Raw genomic sequence first — 16,668 nt, forward strand, 5'->3', positions numbered from 1 at the left:
CAACAGTTTAAGTAAGTTTTGATGGATGTAATAATGGAATACTGAATGTTTTTGCTTATGTAAAATACGCAGGGATTTATGATACGCAAAATGAACCATGGAAAGAGAAGAAGGGAAGTCACTGACATTTTAAGGTTGTTTAAATTAATATTCTAAATGTGTAAAACAGAAAATCTTATAAATATTATGGGGGGGGGAGGAAATGAGGTACATTTTGTGACTGGGGCGGTTCCCAACTGCAACCACATGGAGACCTCTGGGTGCTAGGCTGACGCCTTATACCAAGACCAGGAGGGTCCGCTCTGGACGGCAACAGCTCTCTGTGCTTCCAGACGGGACTTTCCATTCCCAGTCCGAACCTGAGATGCCACTGCGTGCAAAATAAGGTGCTCTACTATGTCCAAGGGGCAATGGTGTTTTTTTGGGGTGTGTGTGTTTCGTGTGTGTGTGTTTTGTGACAGCAGTCACAAAATTAAAAGACGCCTGCTTCTTGGGAGAAAAGCAACGACAAACCTAGACAGCATCTTAAAAAGCAGAGACATCACCTTGCCAAGGAAGGTTCGTATAGTAAAAGCTATGGTTTTCCCAGTAGTGATGTATGGAAGTGAGAGCTGGACCATCAAGAAGGCTGATCGCCAAAGAATGGATGCTTTTGGATTCTGGTGCTGGAGGAGACTCTTGAGAGTCCCATGGACTGCAAGAAGATCAAACCGATCTGTTTTGAAGGAAATCAGCCCTGAGTGCTCACTGGAAGGACAGATCCTGAAGCTGAGGCTCCAAGACTCTGGCCACCTCATGAGAAGAGAAGACTCCCTGGAAAAGAGCCTGATGTTGGGAAAGATGGAGGGCACAAGGAGAAAGGGACGACAGAGGACGAGATGGTGGGACAGTGTTCTCAAAGCTACCAGCATGAGTTTGACCAAACTGTGGGAGGCAGTGGAAGACAGGAGTGCCTGGCGTGCTCTGGTCCAGGGGGTCACGAAGAGTCGGACACCACTAAACGACTAAACAACAACAATCTCCTTCCTCCTCGGGGGGAAAACAGTGCTGTTGTGCCGACCCTAAGCTACAGTCAGACACGACTAAGCGACTAAACAAAAAGTGTGTTTTTGTGCATCTTACAGCTTCGAAGGTTGTTAGGGGCATCTATCTGCATGTCATGGGATTCAGGGTGGGGAGGAGAGCGTGGGCAAAAACATCCTCTGTGCTTCTCCCCAGCGTTATTTTCATGCCATCTTCCCCCGAGTGCAGCAGCCCCCCCCCCGCTCCACCCATCAATCTTCCTAATGCACCGCAGTTTATGAACTAGGCTGCAACAGAGCTGCTTTTAATGCATAAGGGACTCTCCCTTCCAGAGGGGAGGGGAGGCGGAAAATAAGAGCAGAGGACATTACGGGGGGTGCGGGGTGGGGAGAAACAAGAAAGGGCGTTCAGCATCACGAGGGACTGATTTAGACACTTCAGCTCATATGAGGCTTGCTTCCTCCACCCCAAAGACGGTATTGCACCCCCTCCAAAACTGGAACAGCCAATGCCGGATTTACGTATAAGCTAAACAAGGGCCCCACTCTCTTGGGGGCCCCAAAAAAAATTAAAGGGGAAAAAAACCTGGATGTACATTTCCAAAATATAATATAAAAACCCCCAAATAAAATAAAACCTACATACAGCAACAGTGTTGTGTAGGCTCCTATTTTGTTATGTGCAAATGGCTTTAGATACCTATTAGGTCCGTAAATGACCACATAGGCATATATTCAACACAAAAAACAGCGACAATTTGTTGTTGACAAAGGACAGCTGGACATATAAAGGGCCCCCATTACCTCCAGTAGCTTAGGGCCTCGTCAAACCTAAATCCGGCTATGTGCACAGACCCAGGATCAGGGTCACCTCTTTTCATAGCTGTCAACTTACAGATTTGAAAATAAGGGACCAGCAGCCTCGAAAATAAGGGATCAGCAGCCAAAATAAAGGAACAACAATTACTTTGATAAAATACATATTTTGTTGCGTGCAAATGGCTTTAGATACCTTTTAGGTCCATAAATTACCATATAGCATATATTCAACACACAAAAAAAACAGCAACAATTTGTTGTTGACAAAGCACAGCTGGACATAGAAAGGGCCCCATTACCTTCAGTAGCTTATTTAAGGGTCATCATCAATAAGGGACAGCAGCGGGACATGGCGCTGGGATAAGGGACTGTCCCGCCAAGTAAGGGACGCTTGACAGCTATGCCTCTTTTTTTCAAGGTTAAATCAGCCACAACACTCCTCACCACTTTCGCAAAGCAGATCTAACAGATCCAAAACGGGCAGTGTTAGAAGCTGTGGTTGCCACAATAGGATGTCTAGGTACCCATTTCCCCCCTATGAAATTTGTTGTTGTTATCATGATTCCTCATTTCATTTCTATATTGCTTTATTTTTTAAAGAAAACAATCTCAAAGTGGTCGACAACGCATTGAAATATCAAATCTTAAAGGTAAAGGGACCCCTGACCATTAGGTCCAGGCGTGACCGACTCTGGGGTTGCGGTGCTCATCTCGCTTTATAGGCCGAGGGAGCCAGCATTTATCTGCAGACAGCTTCCGGGTCATGTGTCCAGCAGGACTAAGTCGCTTCTGGCGAACCAGAGCAGCGTACGGAAACACCGTTTCCCTTCCCGCCGAAGCGGTACCTATTTATCTACTTGCACTCTGACGTGCTTTTGAACTGCTAGGTTGGCAGGAGCAGGGACTGAGCAACGGGAGCTCACCCCGTCATGAGGATTCAAACCGCCGACCTTCTGATCGGCAAGTCCTAGGCTCAGTGGTTTAACCCACAGCGCCACCCGCGTCCCCTATCAAATCTTAACAATCCAGAATAAAAGAAATGCCAGCTTCAAGGAAAATATTTCAGATCCTCCTCAAAGGGACATTTGGCTTTCCCCCTATTTATTTACCAGATTAATTTATAGGGCTACCCTGTCACGGATACGAGATGAGTGGAAGTGTTTTGAAGAGTATCTTAGAGGGTATAATAGTCAATTTAACCTACAAGTAAGAATGAACATATGGGCAGCAGATAGCGTTAAAGGAAGGAAGATTTGAGACGAAAATGGGTGGAATAAAAGATTATGCAGCCGGCGAAAGACTACCTAGAATGCCATGCAGAGATGGACTGTGAAGTCCAAAGATAAGAGACAATGACCAATATTGTATGATGCATACCGTATTTTTTGCTCTATAAGACTCACTTTCCCCCTCCTATAAAGTAAGGGGAAATGTGTGTGCGTCTTATGGAGCGAATGCAGGCTGCGCAACCATCCCAGAAGCCAGAACAGCACGAGGGATCGCTGCTTTCACTGCGCACCGATCCCTCTTGCTGTTCTGGCCACATCTGTGCTTAAAATTTCGTACGGCTGACCTGCAGAAAACTTGGCAAGTTCATTTTTTTAAAAAGTCCCAATACGTTCAAAGAGAAGCAAACTAATTCAGTTCGCAGTTCAGTTCCAAATGATCTCTGGCAATTCCGCCCCACCTGCAGCATTTAGATCAGGGGTCAGCAAATGTTTTCAGCAGGGGGCCGGTCCACCGTCCTTCAGACCTTGGGGGGGGGCGTGGACTATATTTTGAAAAAAAAAAAATGAACAAATTCCTATGCCCCACAAATAAACCGGAGATGCATTTTAAATAAAAGTGAGGTAGGAGAACTGGGGGGTGGGGGTGGAATCACACATGACAAGCCTTGCGCCGCTTTGGTTTCAGCTAGTACGTGGTTAGAAGACTCTGAATAGCCCGGGACACAAATTTTCACGACCCTCTAACAGCTATGGTGGCTCACTGACCAGAGGTTGTGTATTTTGTGTTAACTCTGGATGTGTATACAGTTGAACCTTGGTTTTGGAACGCCTTGGTACTTGTACGTTTTGCCTCCCGAACGCCGAAAACCGAGAAGTAAATGCTCTGGTTTTTGAACGTTTTTCGGAACCCAAACATCTGATGCGGCTTGAGTGCAAGAAGTTCTTGCAACCAAACGGAAGCCGCACCTCGGTTGTCAAATGTTTCGGAAGTTGAACGGTCTTCCGGAACAGATTACGTTTGACAACTGAGGTTAGACCGTACTTGATTCTTACCCAACTGAGCCTCCTAGAGCAGAATATGCATATAAAGACATTGACATTTAGCTGGGAGGCAGGAAAAGCGGTCGAAACGCTACACCACTCACCTTAAGAAACGTAATTCAGGCCTATCTGAAATTCACTTCCAAGCATTTCGTGTGGCGTCTCCCCTTCGGAACTCCCTACCTATTTATTGAGAGCGAGCCTTCACCGCGCCCGCTCTCCTGCTTAGACAAGCCTACCCAGATGCTTAGAAAAGTTGTGGTGGTTGCAAACTATTTTAGTACAGCGGTACCTCGGTTTTCGAACGTTGACGAATGTTTTGGAACTCCGACTCCGTAAACCCGGAAGTAAACACTTCCGTTTTCGAACGCGCCTCGGAAGTCAAAATGGCTTCCGCTGAGCGTATATGTTATTTTCCTCCATTAAATTTGCAGGCCGCATTTTGCGCCTCCGTTTCCGAAACTCGAACGGTCTTCCGGAACAGGTTACGTTCGGAAACCGAGGTACCACTGTATTTGAACCTTCGTATGTCTCAAAGCACAGCTGCAACCCCCCCCTCGATCTTACTGTTTCATCTTTCGCAAATCGCCTTGTATAAGCAGTGTATAAATTTACGAAAATTTAGAACGAACGATAAATAATATTCTCACAGTTGTAAGGACTGGGATGTTCGGGAGGGGGGGAACCCTGCAGACCCGCCCCCAGCCCGCCCCCTCTCCCCGTGCTCACCTCGTAAACCGAACTTTGCAAATGTTACATTCATACGGCTTCTCTCCCGTGTGGGTCCGGATGTGGCGAGGGAGTTTGCCCGCCCCTTGGATCACCTTCTCGCAGATGGGGCACTTCTGGAATGCTTTCGCCCGGATCTTCTTCTCCGACTTGTGGGACCAGGACGGGTACTCGCCCCCCTCTTGGGAAGTGCTAAAGTATTTCAAGTAATAATCCATGACTCCGTCGTCGTCTTTGCGGTCGTCCTCGGCCAGCTGCTGCCGCTCCACGGAATTGATCATCCGCTGCAGGAGGGTGCTGGCGGCCAGGCCGTCCACTTCCCGGGGGTCCGCCTCCTCGCCCTCCCCGGGGACGAAGGCGGGGGAGCCCCCCACCTCCTGCTGGTCCAGTTGAGCCGCCGCCTCGTCCTCTCCGGGCACCGTGGGCAGGCTGTGCCCGCCGTACTGTCCGTTCTGCGAGGCGGGGAACAAGGGTCCCTGGGCAGCGGCGGCCGCTTTCGCCTCCTCGGCATCCAGCCACATCTTGCCGTCGGGGTCGCCGTCGTTCGCCTTTGGTCTGTCGCTGAGGGCGGCCTGAGTGTAGAAGTCCAGGCCGTTGCAGTCCGGCTCCTCCTTGACCTCCGAGCCCCGGAAGCCGAGCCGCTGAAGGTCCCTCAAGTCCGGGTTGGTCCACGGGTACGTGCCCTGCTGCCCGTTGATGGGGTTGCTCTGAAAAAACTCCAGGTATTCTTTCGCTCTGAGATGGTTCCTTTGATCAATTTGATCTACTGTGTCCATCTGGTCGTGCTTGGCCAGAATCTTCCTGTCCAGCAGATCCGTGCAAACGTCCCTGACCGCCTGGATCTCTAGCAGCGTGGCGGCGTTGAGGATCTCGCCCACGTTTGAAGTGCTGACGGTGAGGGTGGCCGTGTAGGCAAACTCCAGCAGGGACGAGAGGGCCTCGGCGCTCACAAAGTCTATCTCGTACACGTTCTGCTGGTCGACCACCAGCCCTGAGGTGAAGAGCTTTTTGAAGTACTGGCTGCAGGCCGCCAGGACCGAGCGGTGCGTGGGGAACTCCTGCCCGTCCACCAGGATCACCACATCGCAGAGCAGGCCGTGGTTCCTCTGCTCGTTCAGGCTGCTCAAGATGTCGCTGCTATGGTCGGGGAAGGGGATTCCGATGGGGCCGTCCACACCGCCCTCCATGCTGACACCAGGGGGCTGCGGAGAGGAAAGAGAAACCGTCAAGCAGTGCTGGAAACAGTCAAGCGGTGCTAGAAAGCGTCAAGCGGTGCTAGAAAGCGTCAAGCGGTGCTAGAAACCGGCAAACAGTGTTGGAAACCGTCAAGCGGTGCTGGAAACCGTCAAACGGTGCTGGAAACCGTCAAACGGTGCTGGAAACCGTCAAACGGTGTTAGAAACCGTCAAGCGGTGCTAGAAACGGTCAAGCGGTGCAAGAAACCGTCAAGCGGTGCTAGAAACCGTCAAACAGTGCTAGAACCTGCCCCCTCCGCAGGTGGCTTCTGGGAAATGATATAAAATGAGCCAGAGAAAATGTTTAAGATAACTTTTGTTTTTTTAAAAAAACAGAGGCCTTTTTGTTAGGTATTATAGGTGAGGAACTACCAAAATAAAATTGGGAATTTCATCAGTAAGAGTGTGGCAAATCAAACTATGTGAACATATAGACTTGGCAAGGTCAACGGAAGTCTCAAGAGGACAATCAGACCAAAAATTAATAAAAGAATGGGACTGTGTTAAAGAGCATATGGGGGGGGAGGGGAACATTGTTCTGGAATAAATATATTGATATGTGACGAATGAAGTTTGCAGGCCTAAGGAAAAGAAAAAATAGTTAGGAAAGGTATAAAATTGGAAGTAATAAATGTACATATACATGTAACACAACGAAAACAAAAAATGGAAAATTTGAAGTTGCTAAAGGATGGAAGGAAGTCAAAAGTTTAAAAGGCGCAAGGAGATAGGATAATAATATATCAGAGATGGAATAACAAATAAAGTGAATAACGCAACAATAACAAAAATAATAGTAGGTAAAGAACGGGTTTAAGGAAGTAGTGGGCTGAGGGGAAGGAAGGCAAAGGGATTAATTGAAATTGTTAAAGACTGGTATAGTATTTAAGAGATTTAAATTTTCATAAAGCTTCTATCAGGAAAGCAGAAAGCAGCAAGAAATATCAAGTAAAGGTATCAGAGAGGAGATCAGTGTAAATGAAAACACGAGACTTATGGTTTTGTTACGTATGAGTTTATTTTGGAGTTGTTCGTTGCAAAGAATGTATATTATGTGAATTTAAAAAAATGTATGTTCTGTAAGAGTTGCTGTTTCTCTTTTCTCTCTGTTTTCGTTTTTTGATTATTGTTTTATTTTATTTATATCTTACGTTGTAACTTGGCATGGGAGAAAAAAGAAAGAAAGAATGAAAGAGAAAATAAAAGACTGTTGAAGTATGCAATGATGCTCTTAGCCCAGAGACGGAAAGAAGAAAAAGTATCGACCAGAGAAAAATGACAGACCAAGCTGATGGAATACGCAGAAATGGCGAGGCTGGCGGGAAAGTTCAGAAACAAGGAAGACCAAGTATTCTTAAAAGACTGGAATAACTTTTTAATATATCTGAAAGACCACTGTAGACAGTTGAAGTCATTGGCAGGAATACAATGACACTTGTAAAGTAACACGGACTTTGGCTACTATGGTTATATAATTAGATGGATTGAGGTGAAAGATGCAGGAAAAATAAGAATAAAAACATTTCAGTAATGGAACCCGCGGAGGGAGGGAAGGAGATCTGAAGGTTCGAAAGCACCTCCTTTTACAGTGGTGCCCCGCAAGACGAATGCCTCGCAAGACGAAAAACTCGCTAGACGAAAGAGTTTTCCGTTTTTCGAGGTGCTTCGCAAGACGAATTTCCCTATGGGCTTGCTTCGCAAGACGAAAACGTCTTGCGGGTTTGCTTCCTTTTTCGTAAAACCGTTAATACCCGGGGAATCCGCGCTCCACAAGACGAAAAAATCGCAAGATGAAGCAACTCGCGGAACGAATTATTTTCGTCTTGCAAGGCACCACTGTATTTCTTTATTTAGGAATGGTCACGCTTATTGTGTACAACTTTATGTAAAACCGATAAACATTGATTAAAAAGGAAGAAAAAAGAACACACACACAGCCCGGTGCATTTTTAGCCACTGGCGAAGGGTTCAATTGGCGGCAGACATCTCAAATGTGGGTCTCTGGCTGCTGTTGGACATAGAGTGATAGCTCTGGGTGTGAACGGGATCTGTTCCGGAGCCCCATTCACATCCTGAAGCGAACGCAACCCGCACATGCGAGTGGCGATTCGCCGCTTCCGCGTGTGACGTCATTTTGAGCGTCTGTGCATGCGGCGAAACCCAGAAGTTACGCGCTCTGTTACTTCCAGGCCACCGCGGAGCGCAACCCGAAAATGCTCAACCCGAAGCTACTTCGACCCAAGGTATGACTGTGTTGCGAAATACACACATGCACAACCTCCCGTTGTCGTTTCAAACGTACAGTCATAGCTCATGTTACGTTCTTTCAGGTTACGTCCAGTGGCGACCCGGAAGTACCGGAAAGGGTTATTTCCGGGTTTCACCGCTCGTGCATGCGCAGACGCGCAAAATGACGTCACGCGCATGTGCAGAAGCGGCGAATCACAACCCGTGCGTGCGCAGACGGGCCGCTGCGAGTTGCGCTCTTTTCATGTTGCAAACGGGCCTCCGGAACGGATCCCGTTTGCAAGCAGAGGTACCACTGTAGTTGAAATGGCAACCTGGTAAGAAACTGCATACATCTAGGGGGGCCAGCAGTCCAAAAAGAAAGGAGTAACAGCTCACAAAAAGCCCCCCAAAGTCGCTAGTCCTCAGACATGTTGAATCTAGCTTCCTGTCCCAAGCCCCCACCCCAGGAACCCAGAACCACTTATCTGACAGTGAATTTTGGCTTACAAGAGCCAACTTTTAAGCACATTATTCCTTCCAAAGCTTGGAATGTTGCTTCTTTGGAAAATATCTAGGGTGTCTTATAATTATAACCAGATTGGGAGACCTGGGGGAACAGGGTTCGAAGCCCCGCTCAGCTCAGTGGGTGGGTACAAATGAAATGAAATATAATAATAATAACTACTAAAGCGACAAGTTGGAAACAAAATACACTTTTGCAAAAGTTTCCTACCTTGTATGTGGTTCCAGACCCCCGGGCTCTGCTAGCCCTCAGCAGTCCCACCGAAAAGCAAAAGTTAATTTCAGTGGCTCTACTTAGAGTTGGGGACGCGGGTGGTGCTGTGGGTTAAACCACAGAGCCCTAGAACTTGCCGATCAGAAGGCCGGCGGTTCGAATCCCCGCAATGACGGGGTGAGCTCCTGTTGCTCAGCCCCTGCTCCTGCCAACCTAGCAGTTCAAAAGCACGTCAAAGTGCAAGTAGATAAATAGGTACCGCTCCGGTGGGAAGGTAAACGGCGTTTCCGTGCGTGGCTCTGGTTCACCAGAAGCGGCTTAGTCCTGCTGGCCACATGACCCGGAAGCTGTACGCCGGCTCCCTCGGCCAGTAAAGCGAGATGAGCGCCGCAACCCCAGAGTTGGCCACGACTGGACCTAATGGTCAGGGGTCCCTTTACCTTTACTTAGAGTTGGCTACAACTCTAATGACTTCTTTTTTTTTTTTTGTAGGGGAGAAGAGGGATGTCTGTGGAGGTTATATTTGAGAGAACGATCAGTTGAGGATTAAGCTACAGGGCAGTACCAAATTAAGAGAAATGAACTATATCTTTCCTGGTGCTTTATTTATAACCAGACCTAATACTGCTCTGTACGTTAACAAAAAAACCCCACCAAAATGGTGCATCTGGAAGAAAACACATTGTGCAAATTTGGTATATTTGGTGTAACTAATCTGCAATTACAGTGGTACCTCGGGTCTTCGGGTAACGTAATTTTGAGTTACGAACGCAGCAAACCCGGAAGTGTATACTTCCGGGTCTCATCGCGTGCGCATGTGCAGAAACGCTTTGCGCATGCGCAGAAACACTCTATCGGCCACTTGTGCGTGCAGAAGTGGCGCCTCCAGATACGGACTTTTCGGGATAAGTATGGACCCCCGAGATGAATTAAGTTTATATTTGGAGGGTTCACAGTATTTTGAAACCACCACCTGGTCCAAAAACGGTGGATGCTCGGGTTGCGAACGTCATCCGGACAGGATGCACATTCGCAACCCGCAGCGGCTCGTCAGCGCATGCGCAGGTCTCAAATCAGCGCTTCTGTGCACGCACAATTTAGCAATTCTGCGCATGCGTGACCTCCGAAACCCAGAAGTAACCCATTCTGGTAATTCTGAGTTTTGGCGGTCCGTAACCCAGGTGGCGCTGTGGGTTAAACCACAGAGCCTAGTACTTGCTGATCAGAAGGTCGGCGGTTCGAATCCCCATGACAGGGTGTGCTCCCGTTGCTCGGTCCCTGCTCTTGCCAACCTAGCAGTTCAAGAGCACGTCAAAAGTGCAAGTAGATAAATAGGTACCTCTCCGGCAGGAAGGTAAACGGCGTTTCTGTGCGCTGCTCTGGTTCGCCAGAAGCGGCTTAGTCCTGCTGGCCACATGACCCGGAAGCTGTATGCCAGCTCCCTCAGCCAATAAAGCGAGATGAGCGCCGCAACCCCAGAGTTGGCCATGACTGGATCTAATGGTCAGGGGTCCCTTTACCTTTAACCCAAAAAACGCAACCTCAAGTGTCTGTAACTCGAGATATGACTGTACTTTGGAACGCCCAGGATTCAGATGGGAATATACCCACGTCTGGGACAGCTCAGTGGGGTAGAGCATGGGATTCTTTAAGGCCAGGGTTCTGGGTTCGAGTCCTGTGTTGGGCCAAGGGATTCCTACACCGCAGAGGGTTGGGCGAGATCACCCCCTTACTCCACAATTCTATGATCTGCGCTGACACGCATCTCATTGTACAAGAGTCATCCGGGTGCTTGTTTGCACATCGCCCTCCCATGCCATAGTCATGATGACCAAGCAAGGCTGAGACAGGAAAGACTGGCTCCCCACCCACCATGCGCCAACACGAAACAGAAGGAAATTCTGGTTTGCCCAACCACGCAGGGTTTCTGCGGTGCAACGAGAGAGGGTGCCAGCAACACCCATCCACAACAGGCACGTTCCTGGCTCGAGAGAAACCAGGGTGGATAAAAACCAATGATTAAAAAATACACACCAAAAACCGGAATTTTTATTTACTTAAATTGGATTTAAAAAATATATATTAAATTGGATTTTTAAAATGCTTTTGGAGGAAAAATCTTTCCGAAGATTTTCTCTTTAAGTTACATTCTAGTCTGAAGGCTATTCATTAGGAAATAAGGATTTGTTTTAAGTTTTTCATGTGTGCTAAAATCAGCCTAAGTTTTTTTTAAAAAAATTGTTTAACCACATCAGTTAACAAACATGGACACATATGCTATAATGTTATTGTTTCAGCCAAACAAATTGCTTAGATTGTTACGATTATTTTTCTCCTTCCAATTAAGTACAGCGGAAAAGTTGTCCAAATATAAACAGTCAACTTATTAAACCTCGCAACAATTTCACAATTGCCTGTCTGTGTATTTCGAATAGTATAACCAAATCAGTCATTTTTGATATACAGTGGTGCCTCGCAAGATGAAATTAATCCGTTCCGCAAGTCTCTTCGTCTAGCGGTTTTTTCGTCTTGCGAAGCAAGCCCATTGACAGCTTAGCGGATTAGCGCTATTAGCGGCTTAGAAAAAGGGGGGGGGGGAGGGAAAAAACTCGCAAGACGTTTTCGACTTGCAAAGTAAGCCCATAAGGAAATTCGTCTTGCGAAGCACCTCAAAAGAAGGAAAACTCTTTCGTCTAGCGAGTTTTTCGTCTTGCGAGGCATTCGTCTTGCGGGGTACCACTGTAACTGTAAAAAAAATGACTCTGAAAATTTATTATTCCAAAAATGAAACGGGTTGTAAATATTAAGATTATACCAGCAAGAACGACTCTTTCTGTACAAAATAATAAATATTTAAATCAAGTCTTACTGACCAGTGATTTAAATCGATTTGATTTAAACCAAACCCCACCCTGAGAGAAACCCACCATTCAATACCTCGCCGGACCTCCTTTTGAGGAACTCAGCAAACGTTGCATGCTTCTAGCCCTCAAGTTCCTATTCTGCGAGCACTAAGAAAAGCTGGATAGAGAGACTGCGCCAAGTTAGCACGTCAACACGATTTCCCTTTATTCTGTGCATTCAGGTATTTGGCAAAAGAACGGTTCTAATAGTCATGGGGGAAAGCCAGTAAGGCGCCACTGACGCCCAGGCTTCTGTGATATCAGCAGGCTTGCCCTCTTGGCACTGAGGACTAGCGCCTTGGTTTCAATTTAATAAAAACCAAGATTCTTAGGGAGCAGGATCCCGTGTCCCAGGGGTCGGCAACCTAAGGCCCATGGGCCACAAGGGTCATTTAACCGGCCCATGGGCCACCGCTTGTTTCCTATGCGGTGCGCTAAACCGGCGCAGAGCACAGCAGAGCAGGGGCCGCCCTCCACGACGCCGGCCGGCTTCCCATTGGCTGCAGGGAGCTCCGCATGCCTCCTCCGCGCCGGAAATAGAGTTTGCGCATGTGTGCGCCCGCGCACTCCAGCCCACCGCGGTGTCTGCAGGACCATAAACCGGCCCAAGCCACAAAAACTTTGTTTTGTGCTGCTGGTGCAACTGTGGCGTTCGAATAGCTGCCTACCAAACTCCTCATGCCGCTAGTCCTCAATCTTGTTCCTGTTTTGTTGTTTTCGTTTCAAGTGTTTACTCGCTTTTACCACCTTGCGTTTCATCTTGTGAAGCACCCTGAGATCTTGTGATAAGGGTGGTACATAAATCTAAACAACAACAACTACAACAACAACAAGCTTTGCTGAAGGAGATCTGCTCTTAAGTAAGGCTCTTACATCTTATTACTGATTTTAGACCATGGTCAGAAAACTTTTCCAGCAGGGGGCCGGTCCACTGACCCTCAGACCTTGTGGGGGGCCGGACTATATTTTGAAGGGGGGAAAGGAACCAATTCCTATGCCCCACAACTAACCCAGAGATGCATTTTAAATAAAAGGACACGCTCTACTTGTGTAAAAACATGCTGATTCCCGGACCGTCTGTGGGCCGGATTGAGAAGGTGATTGGGCCAGATCCAGCCCCCCGGAAATAGTTTGCCTACCCATGTTCTAGAGCCTCAATGTCCTAATATTCTCATCCCATCTCCCCAATCCAGGGTCTCTGTGTGGCCACCCAATGGGAGATTTTTGCTGGATGTAGTAATTCCCTTTTGTGCCTGAAGAGAGCTCTGTAGGCTGGGCACAAGCAGCCCCAACGAGCCCGAGGTTCCCCGTTCAAATCCTGACATGCCTCCTCTTGTGACAATGCGAAGGCTGGCATTACAATTAAATTCATTAACGCTGAATTGCATTATTTGCTCTCTATTTTTTTTTAAAGGGAAACTAAACTATGCAAATCAAAACAACAACAATACTTCTTGCCCTCTCGAGAGCTTGGGAGTGGCTCAAATGCTTCGCCACCGCGTCCGTGACTATAATCCCTACAAACAACTGGACGAGGTAGGCTAGGATGGGAAACTGGTAGATGGGAAAAGAATCATGGAATCAAGAGTTAAAGGACATGATCCGCAATGGGGGGAAAACAAGGAAGATGCAAAGGTAGGCTAGCAAAGTGGTGTGGCCTGAGGAGAAGAGAGCCGTGAGGGCCAGAGGGGGTCATTTCACCCCTTGGCCTAAATGCATAGATCAGGGGTAGGCAACCTTGGGACGCGGGTGGCGCTGTGGGTTAAACCACAGAGCCTAGGACTTGCCGATCAGAAGGTCAACAGTTCGAATCCCCGTGATGGGGTGAGCTCCCGCTGCTCAGTCCCTGCTCCTGCCAACCTAGCAGTTCGAAAGCACCTCAAAGTGCAAGTAGATAAGTAGGTACCACTCCAGCGGGAAGGTAAACGGCATTTCCGTGCACTGCTCTCGTTCGCCAGAAGCGGCTTAGTCCTGCTGGCAACGTGACCTGGAAGCTGTACGCCGGCTCCCTCGGCCAATAAAGCGAGATGAGCACCGCAACCCCAGAGTCGGCCACGACTGGACCTAATGGTCAGGGGTCCCTTTACCTTTACCTTAGGCAAACTAAGGCCCGGGGGCCAGATGTTGCCCAATCGCCTTCTAAATTCGGCCCACAGAGGGTCCAGGAATCAGCATGTTTTTACATGAGTAAAATGTGCCCTTTTATTTAAAATGCATTTCTGGGTTATTTGTAGGGCCTGCCTGGTGTTTTTACATGAGTAGAATGTGTGTTTTTATTTAAAATGCATCTCTGGGTTATTTGTGGGACACAGAAATTTGTTCATTTTCCTCTTCAAAATATAGTCCACCCCACCACATGGTCTGAGGGACGGTGGACCGGCCCACGGCTGAAAAAGGTTGCTGACCCCTGGCACAGATCTACGGTAGGAAGGCCAACCAAATCAGATGTGATTATTGCATCACACGGGCTTGGACTAGGTACAAAAAAGGTAAAGGACCCTGGACGGTTGAGTCCAGTGAAAGGCGACTCTGGGGTTGCGGCGCTCATCTCGCTTTATTGCCCGAGAGAGCCGGAGTACAGCTTCCGGGTCATATGGCCAGCATGACTAAGCTGCTTCTGGTGAAACGGGACACCGTGACGGAAGCCAGAGCGCACAGAAACGCCGTTTACCTTCCTGCCTCAGCGGTACCTATTTATCTACTTGCACTGGTGTGTTTTCGAAGTGCTAGGTTGGCAGGAGCCGGGACAGAGCAAAGGGAGCTCACCCCACCGTGGGGATTCGAACCGGCGACCTTTCGGTCGGCAAGTCCAAGAAGCTCAATGGTTTAGACCACAGCCAGGCCCGTCTTACCTATAGAGGCTAGCAGCGCAGGGCGCCAAGTTCTTGAGAGCGCTAGGCGAGAGTCCGGGGAAGACTGAACAAGTGCGCTGAGTGAGCGAGGGTGTGTGTCCTACTCCCACCGAGTGTCAGCTCGATTTTTTCCCCTTTTAGCTTGCAGGCGCCAAATTCTGCAGGGCGCCAGAAAGCTAAAAGGGAAAAAACCGAGCTGACGCTAGGCAGGAACGGCGACACGGCCTTGCGTGCTAGGCACAGGCCTGTTCACCATGCCGCTTGCCATGGCCACCGTGCCTCTTCACTGCCGGAGGAGCCACCCTCCAGCCGCTGCCTGCCTCCTCCAGCCCTAAAAAAAGGTTCACAACTCTGGGAAAGGGGGACCACCGGATATGCTTAAGCTGGCCCTGACCATAGCACCACCCGCATCCCATGTTTGGACTAGACAACCCCTTGGGGTCCCTTCCAATTCTGTGGACCTTAAGGTAAAGGGACCCCTGACCATTAGGTCCAGTCGTGGCCGACTCTGGGGTTGCGGCGCTCATCTCACTTTACTGGCCGAGGGAGCCGGCGTACAGCTTCCGGGTCATGTGGCCAGCAGGACTAAGCCGCTTCTGGCGAACCAGAGCAGTGCACGGAAACGCCGCTTACCTTCCCGCCAGAGTGGTACCTATTTATCTACTTGCACTTTGACATGCTTCCGAACTGCTAGGTTGGCAGGAGCAGGGACCGAGCAACGGGAGCTCACCCCATCGCGGGGATTCGAACTGCCGACCTTCTGATCGGCAAGCCCTAGGCTGTGTGGTTTAACCCACAGCGCCACCCGCATCCCTCTGTGGACCTTACTTAGGCTCATAGCAAGCACAGAGTCCAAGACATGTAGGGAAAGCAGGAGATGCAGAACCGAAGGGAAGCAACGGAGATTTCCCAATGTTTGCCACCATCCCCAGAGAGATTCTAGCCGACTCTACGATTCTTAGATTCTAGGATGAAATTATCAGTAAGAAAAGTTAAACGACAATGGACGAACAGTGGATTAAATCTTGCGGAAAGCTTTCTGAACACCTGGGCAGGCTTGTCTTCAAACAAAAACGCTTTTCGCCGGCGCCAAAATGAGCACAGCAAAGGCCGCCTACCTGAGATTCAGAGTGAGGCCAGAAAGAGCCATGTCGAAATCAAGCCGGTTGTCTGTCTCAAGGCCTGCAATCCCAAATTTTGCAGCACACAGCTGCGGAGGCTGCCCAAGTCTACTGGACCTGCACTCTGAAAAGTCTTGCGTTCTCCCCCCTCGCCTATTCTTACAGCTGACCGCCTTCTCGCCCCACCAAGAGATACTGCCGTCCATTTACAAACGCTGCAATCATCGCAAAGACAGGCCTGAGAAGGCTCTTCGCCTCCTTGGGGTCCATTCCCTGCAGGCTTTGCGGAGACCTCTGCAAGCTTGGCGGCCCCGAGAGAGGGAGGAAAACGGGAAGAACTAGAAGGCAAGAGAAGCAGCGCCGAATGCAGCCCCTTTCTCCAATTCCACATGCATTTTTCCTTTAAGGAAAGGAAAGACGAGTGGGAGCCAGGCACTTAACGACCGCATCTACTCTCTGTTCCCTCGCGAAATGCAAGCACGTCCGTTCGGTGAGGAATGTGCTTGCTTGCTGGTTTTCGCGCACCATGCTGAAGCTACGTGGAATTACATAGGCCCATGAAGGTCATCGTCAAAATCCTGTCCCAGTATTTGGACCCAGGTGCTCTGAAAGGGGATTGCCCAGGTTTGGAAACAGCAGCAAGTACCAACAGTAGAAGAACGGCGACAGATGCTAATGGAATATGCAGAAATAGCTAGATTAACGGGGGAAATTTGACAACGGGGCGATGAAACATTTCAAAAAGAACGGGG

General features: G+C 48.8%; 2 protein-coding genes across 2 annotated transcripts in view; one reads left to right on the forward strand and one right to left on the reverse strand.

Moving 5' to 3' along the window:
* The window catches only part of LOC309332990 (protein-lysine 6-oxidase-like), a 285,922-nt gene that overhangs the window by 230,259 nt on the left and 38,995 nt on the right, over positions 1 to 16,668 (forward strand). The window lies entirely within an intron of this gene.
* Positions 1 to 16,668, reverse strand: part of ZBTB7A (zinc finger and BTB domain containing 7A) — a 75,403-nt gene that overhangs the window by 15,834 nt on the left and 42,901 nt on the right. The window contains exon 2 of the mRNA XM_081846237.1: positions 4,841 to 6,042. Coding sequence (XP_081702363.1) covers positions 4,841 to 6,027 — 1,187 coding nt within the window. The 5' untranslated portion in view covers positions 6,028 to 6,042. The remainder of the gene's footprint in view (positions 1 to 4,840; positions 6,043 to 16,668) is intronic.

The sequence above is a fragment of the Podarcis erhardii genome (assembly GCF_964252035.2).
Source record: "Podarcis erhardii genome assembly, chromosome: 18".
NCBI classification, from domain to species: Eukaryota; Metazoa; Chordata; class Lepidosauria; order Squamata; family Lacertidae; genus Podarcis; species Podarcis erhardii.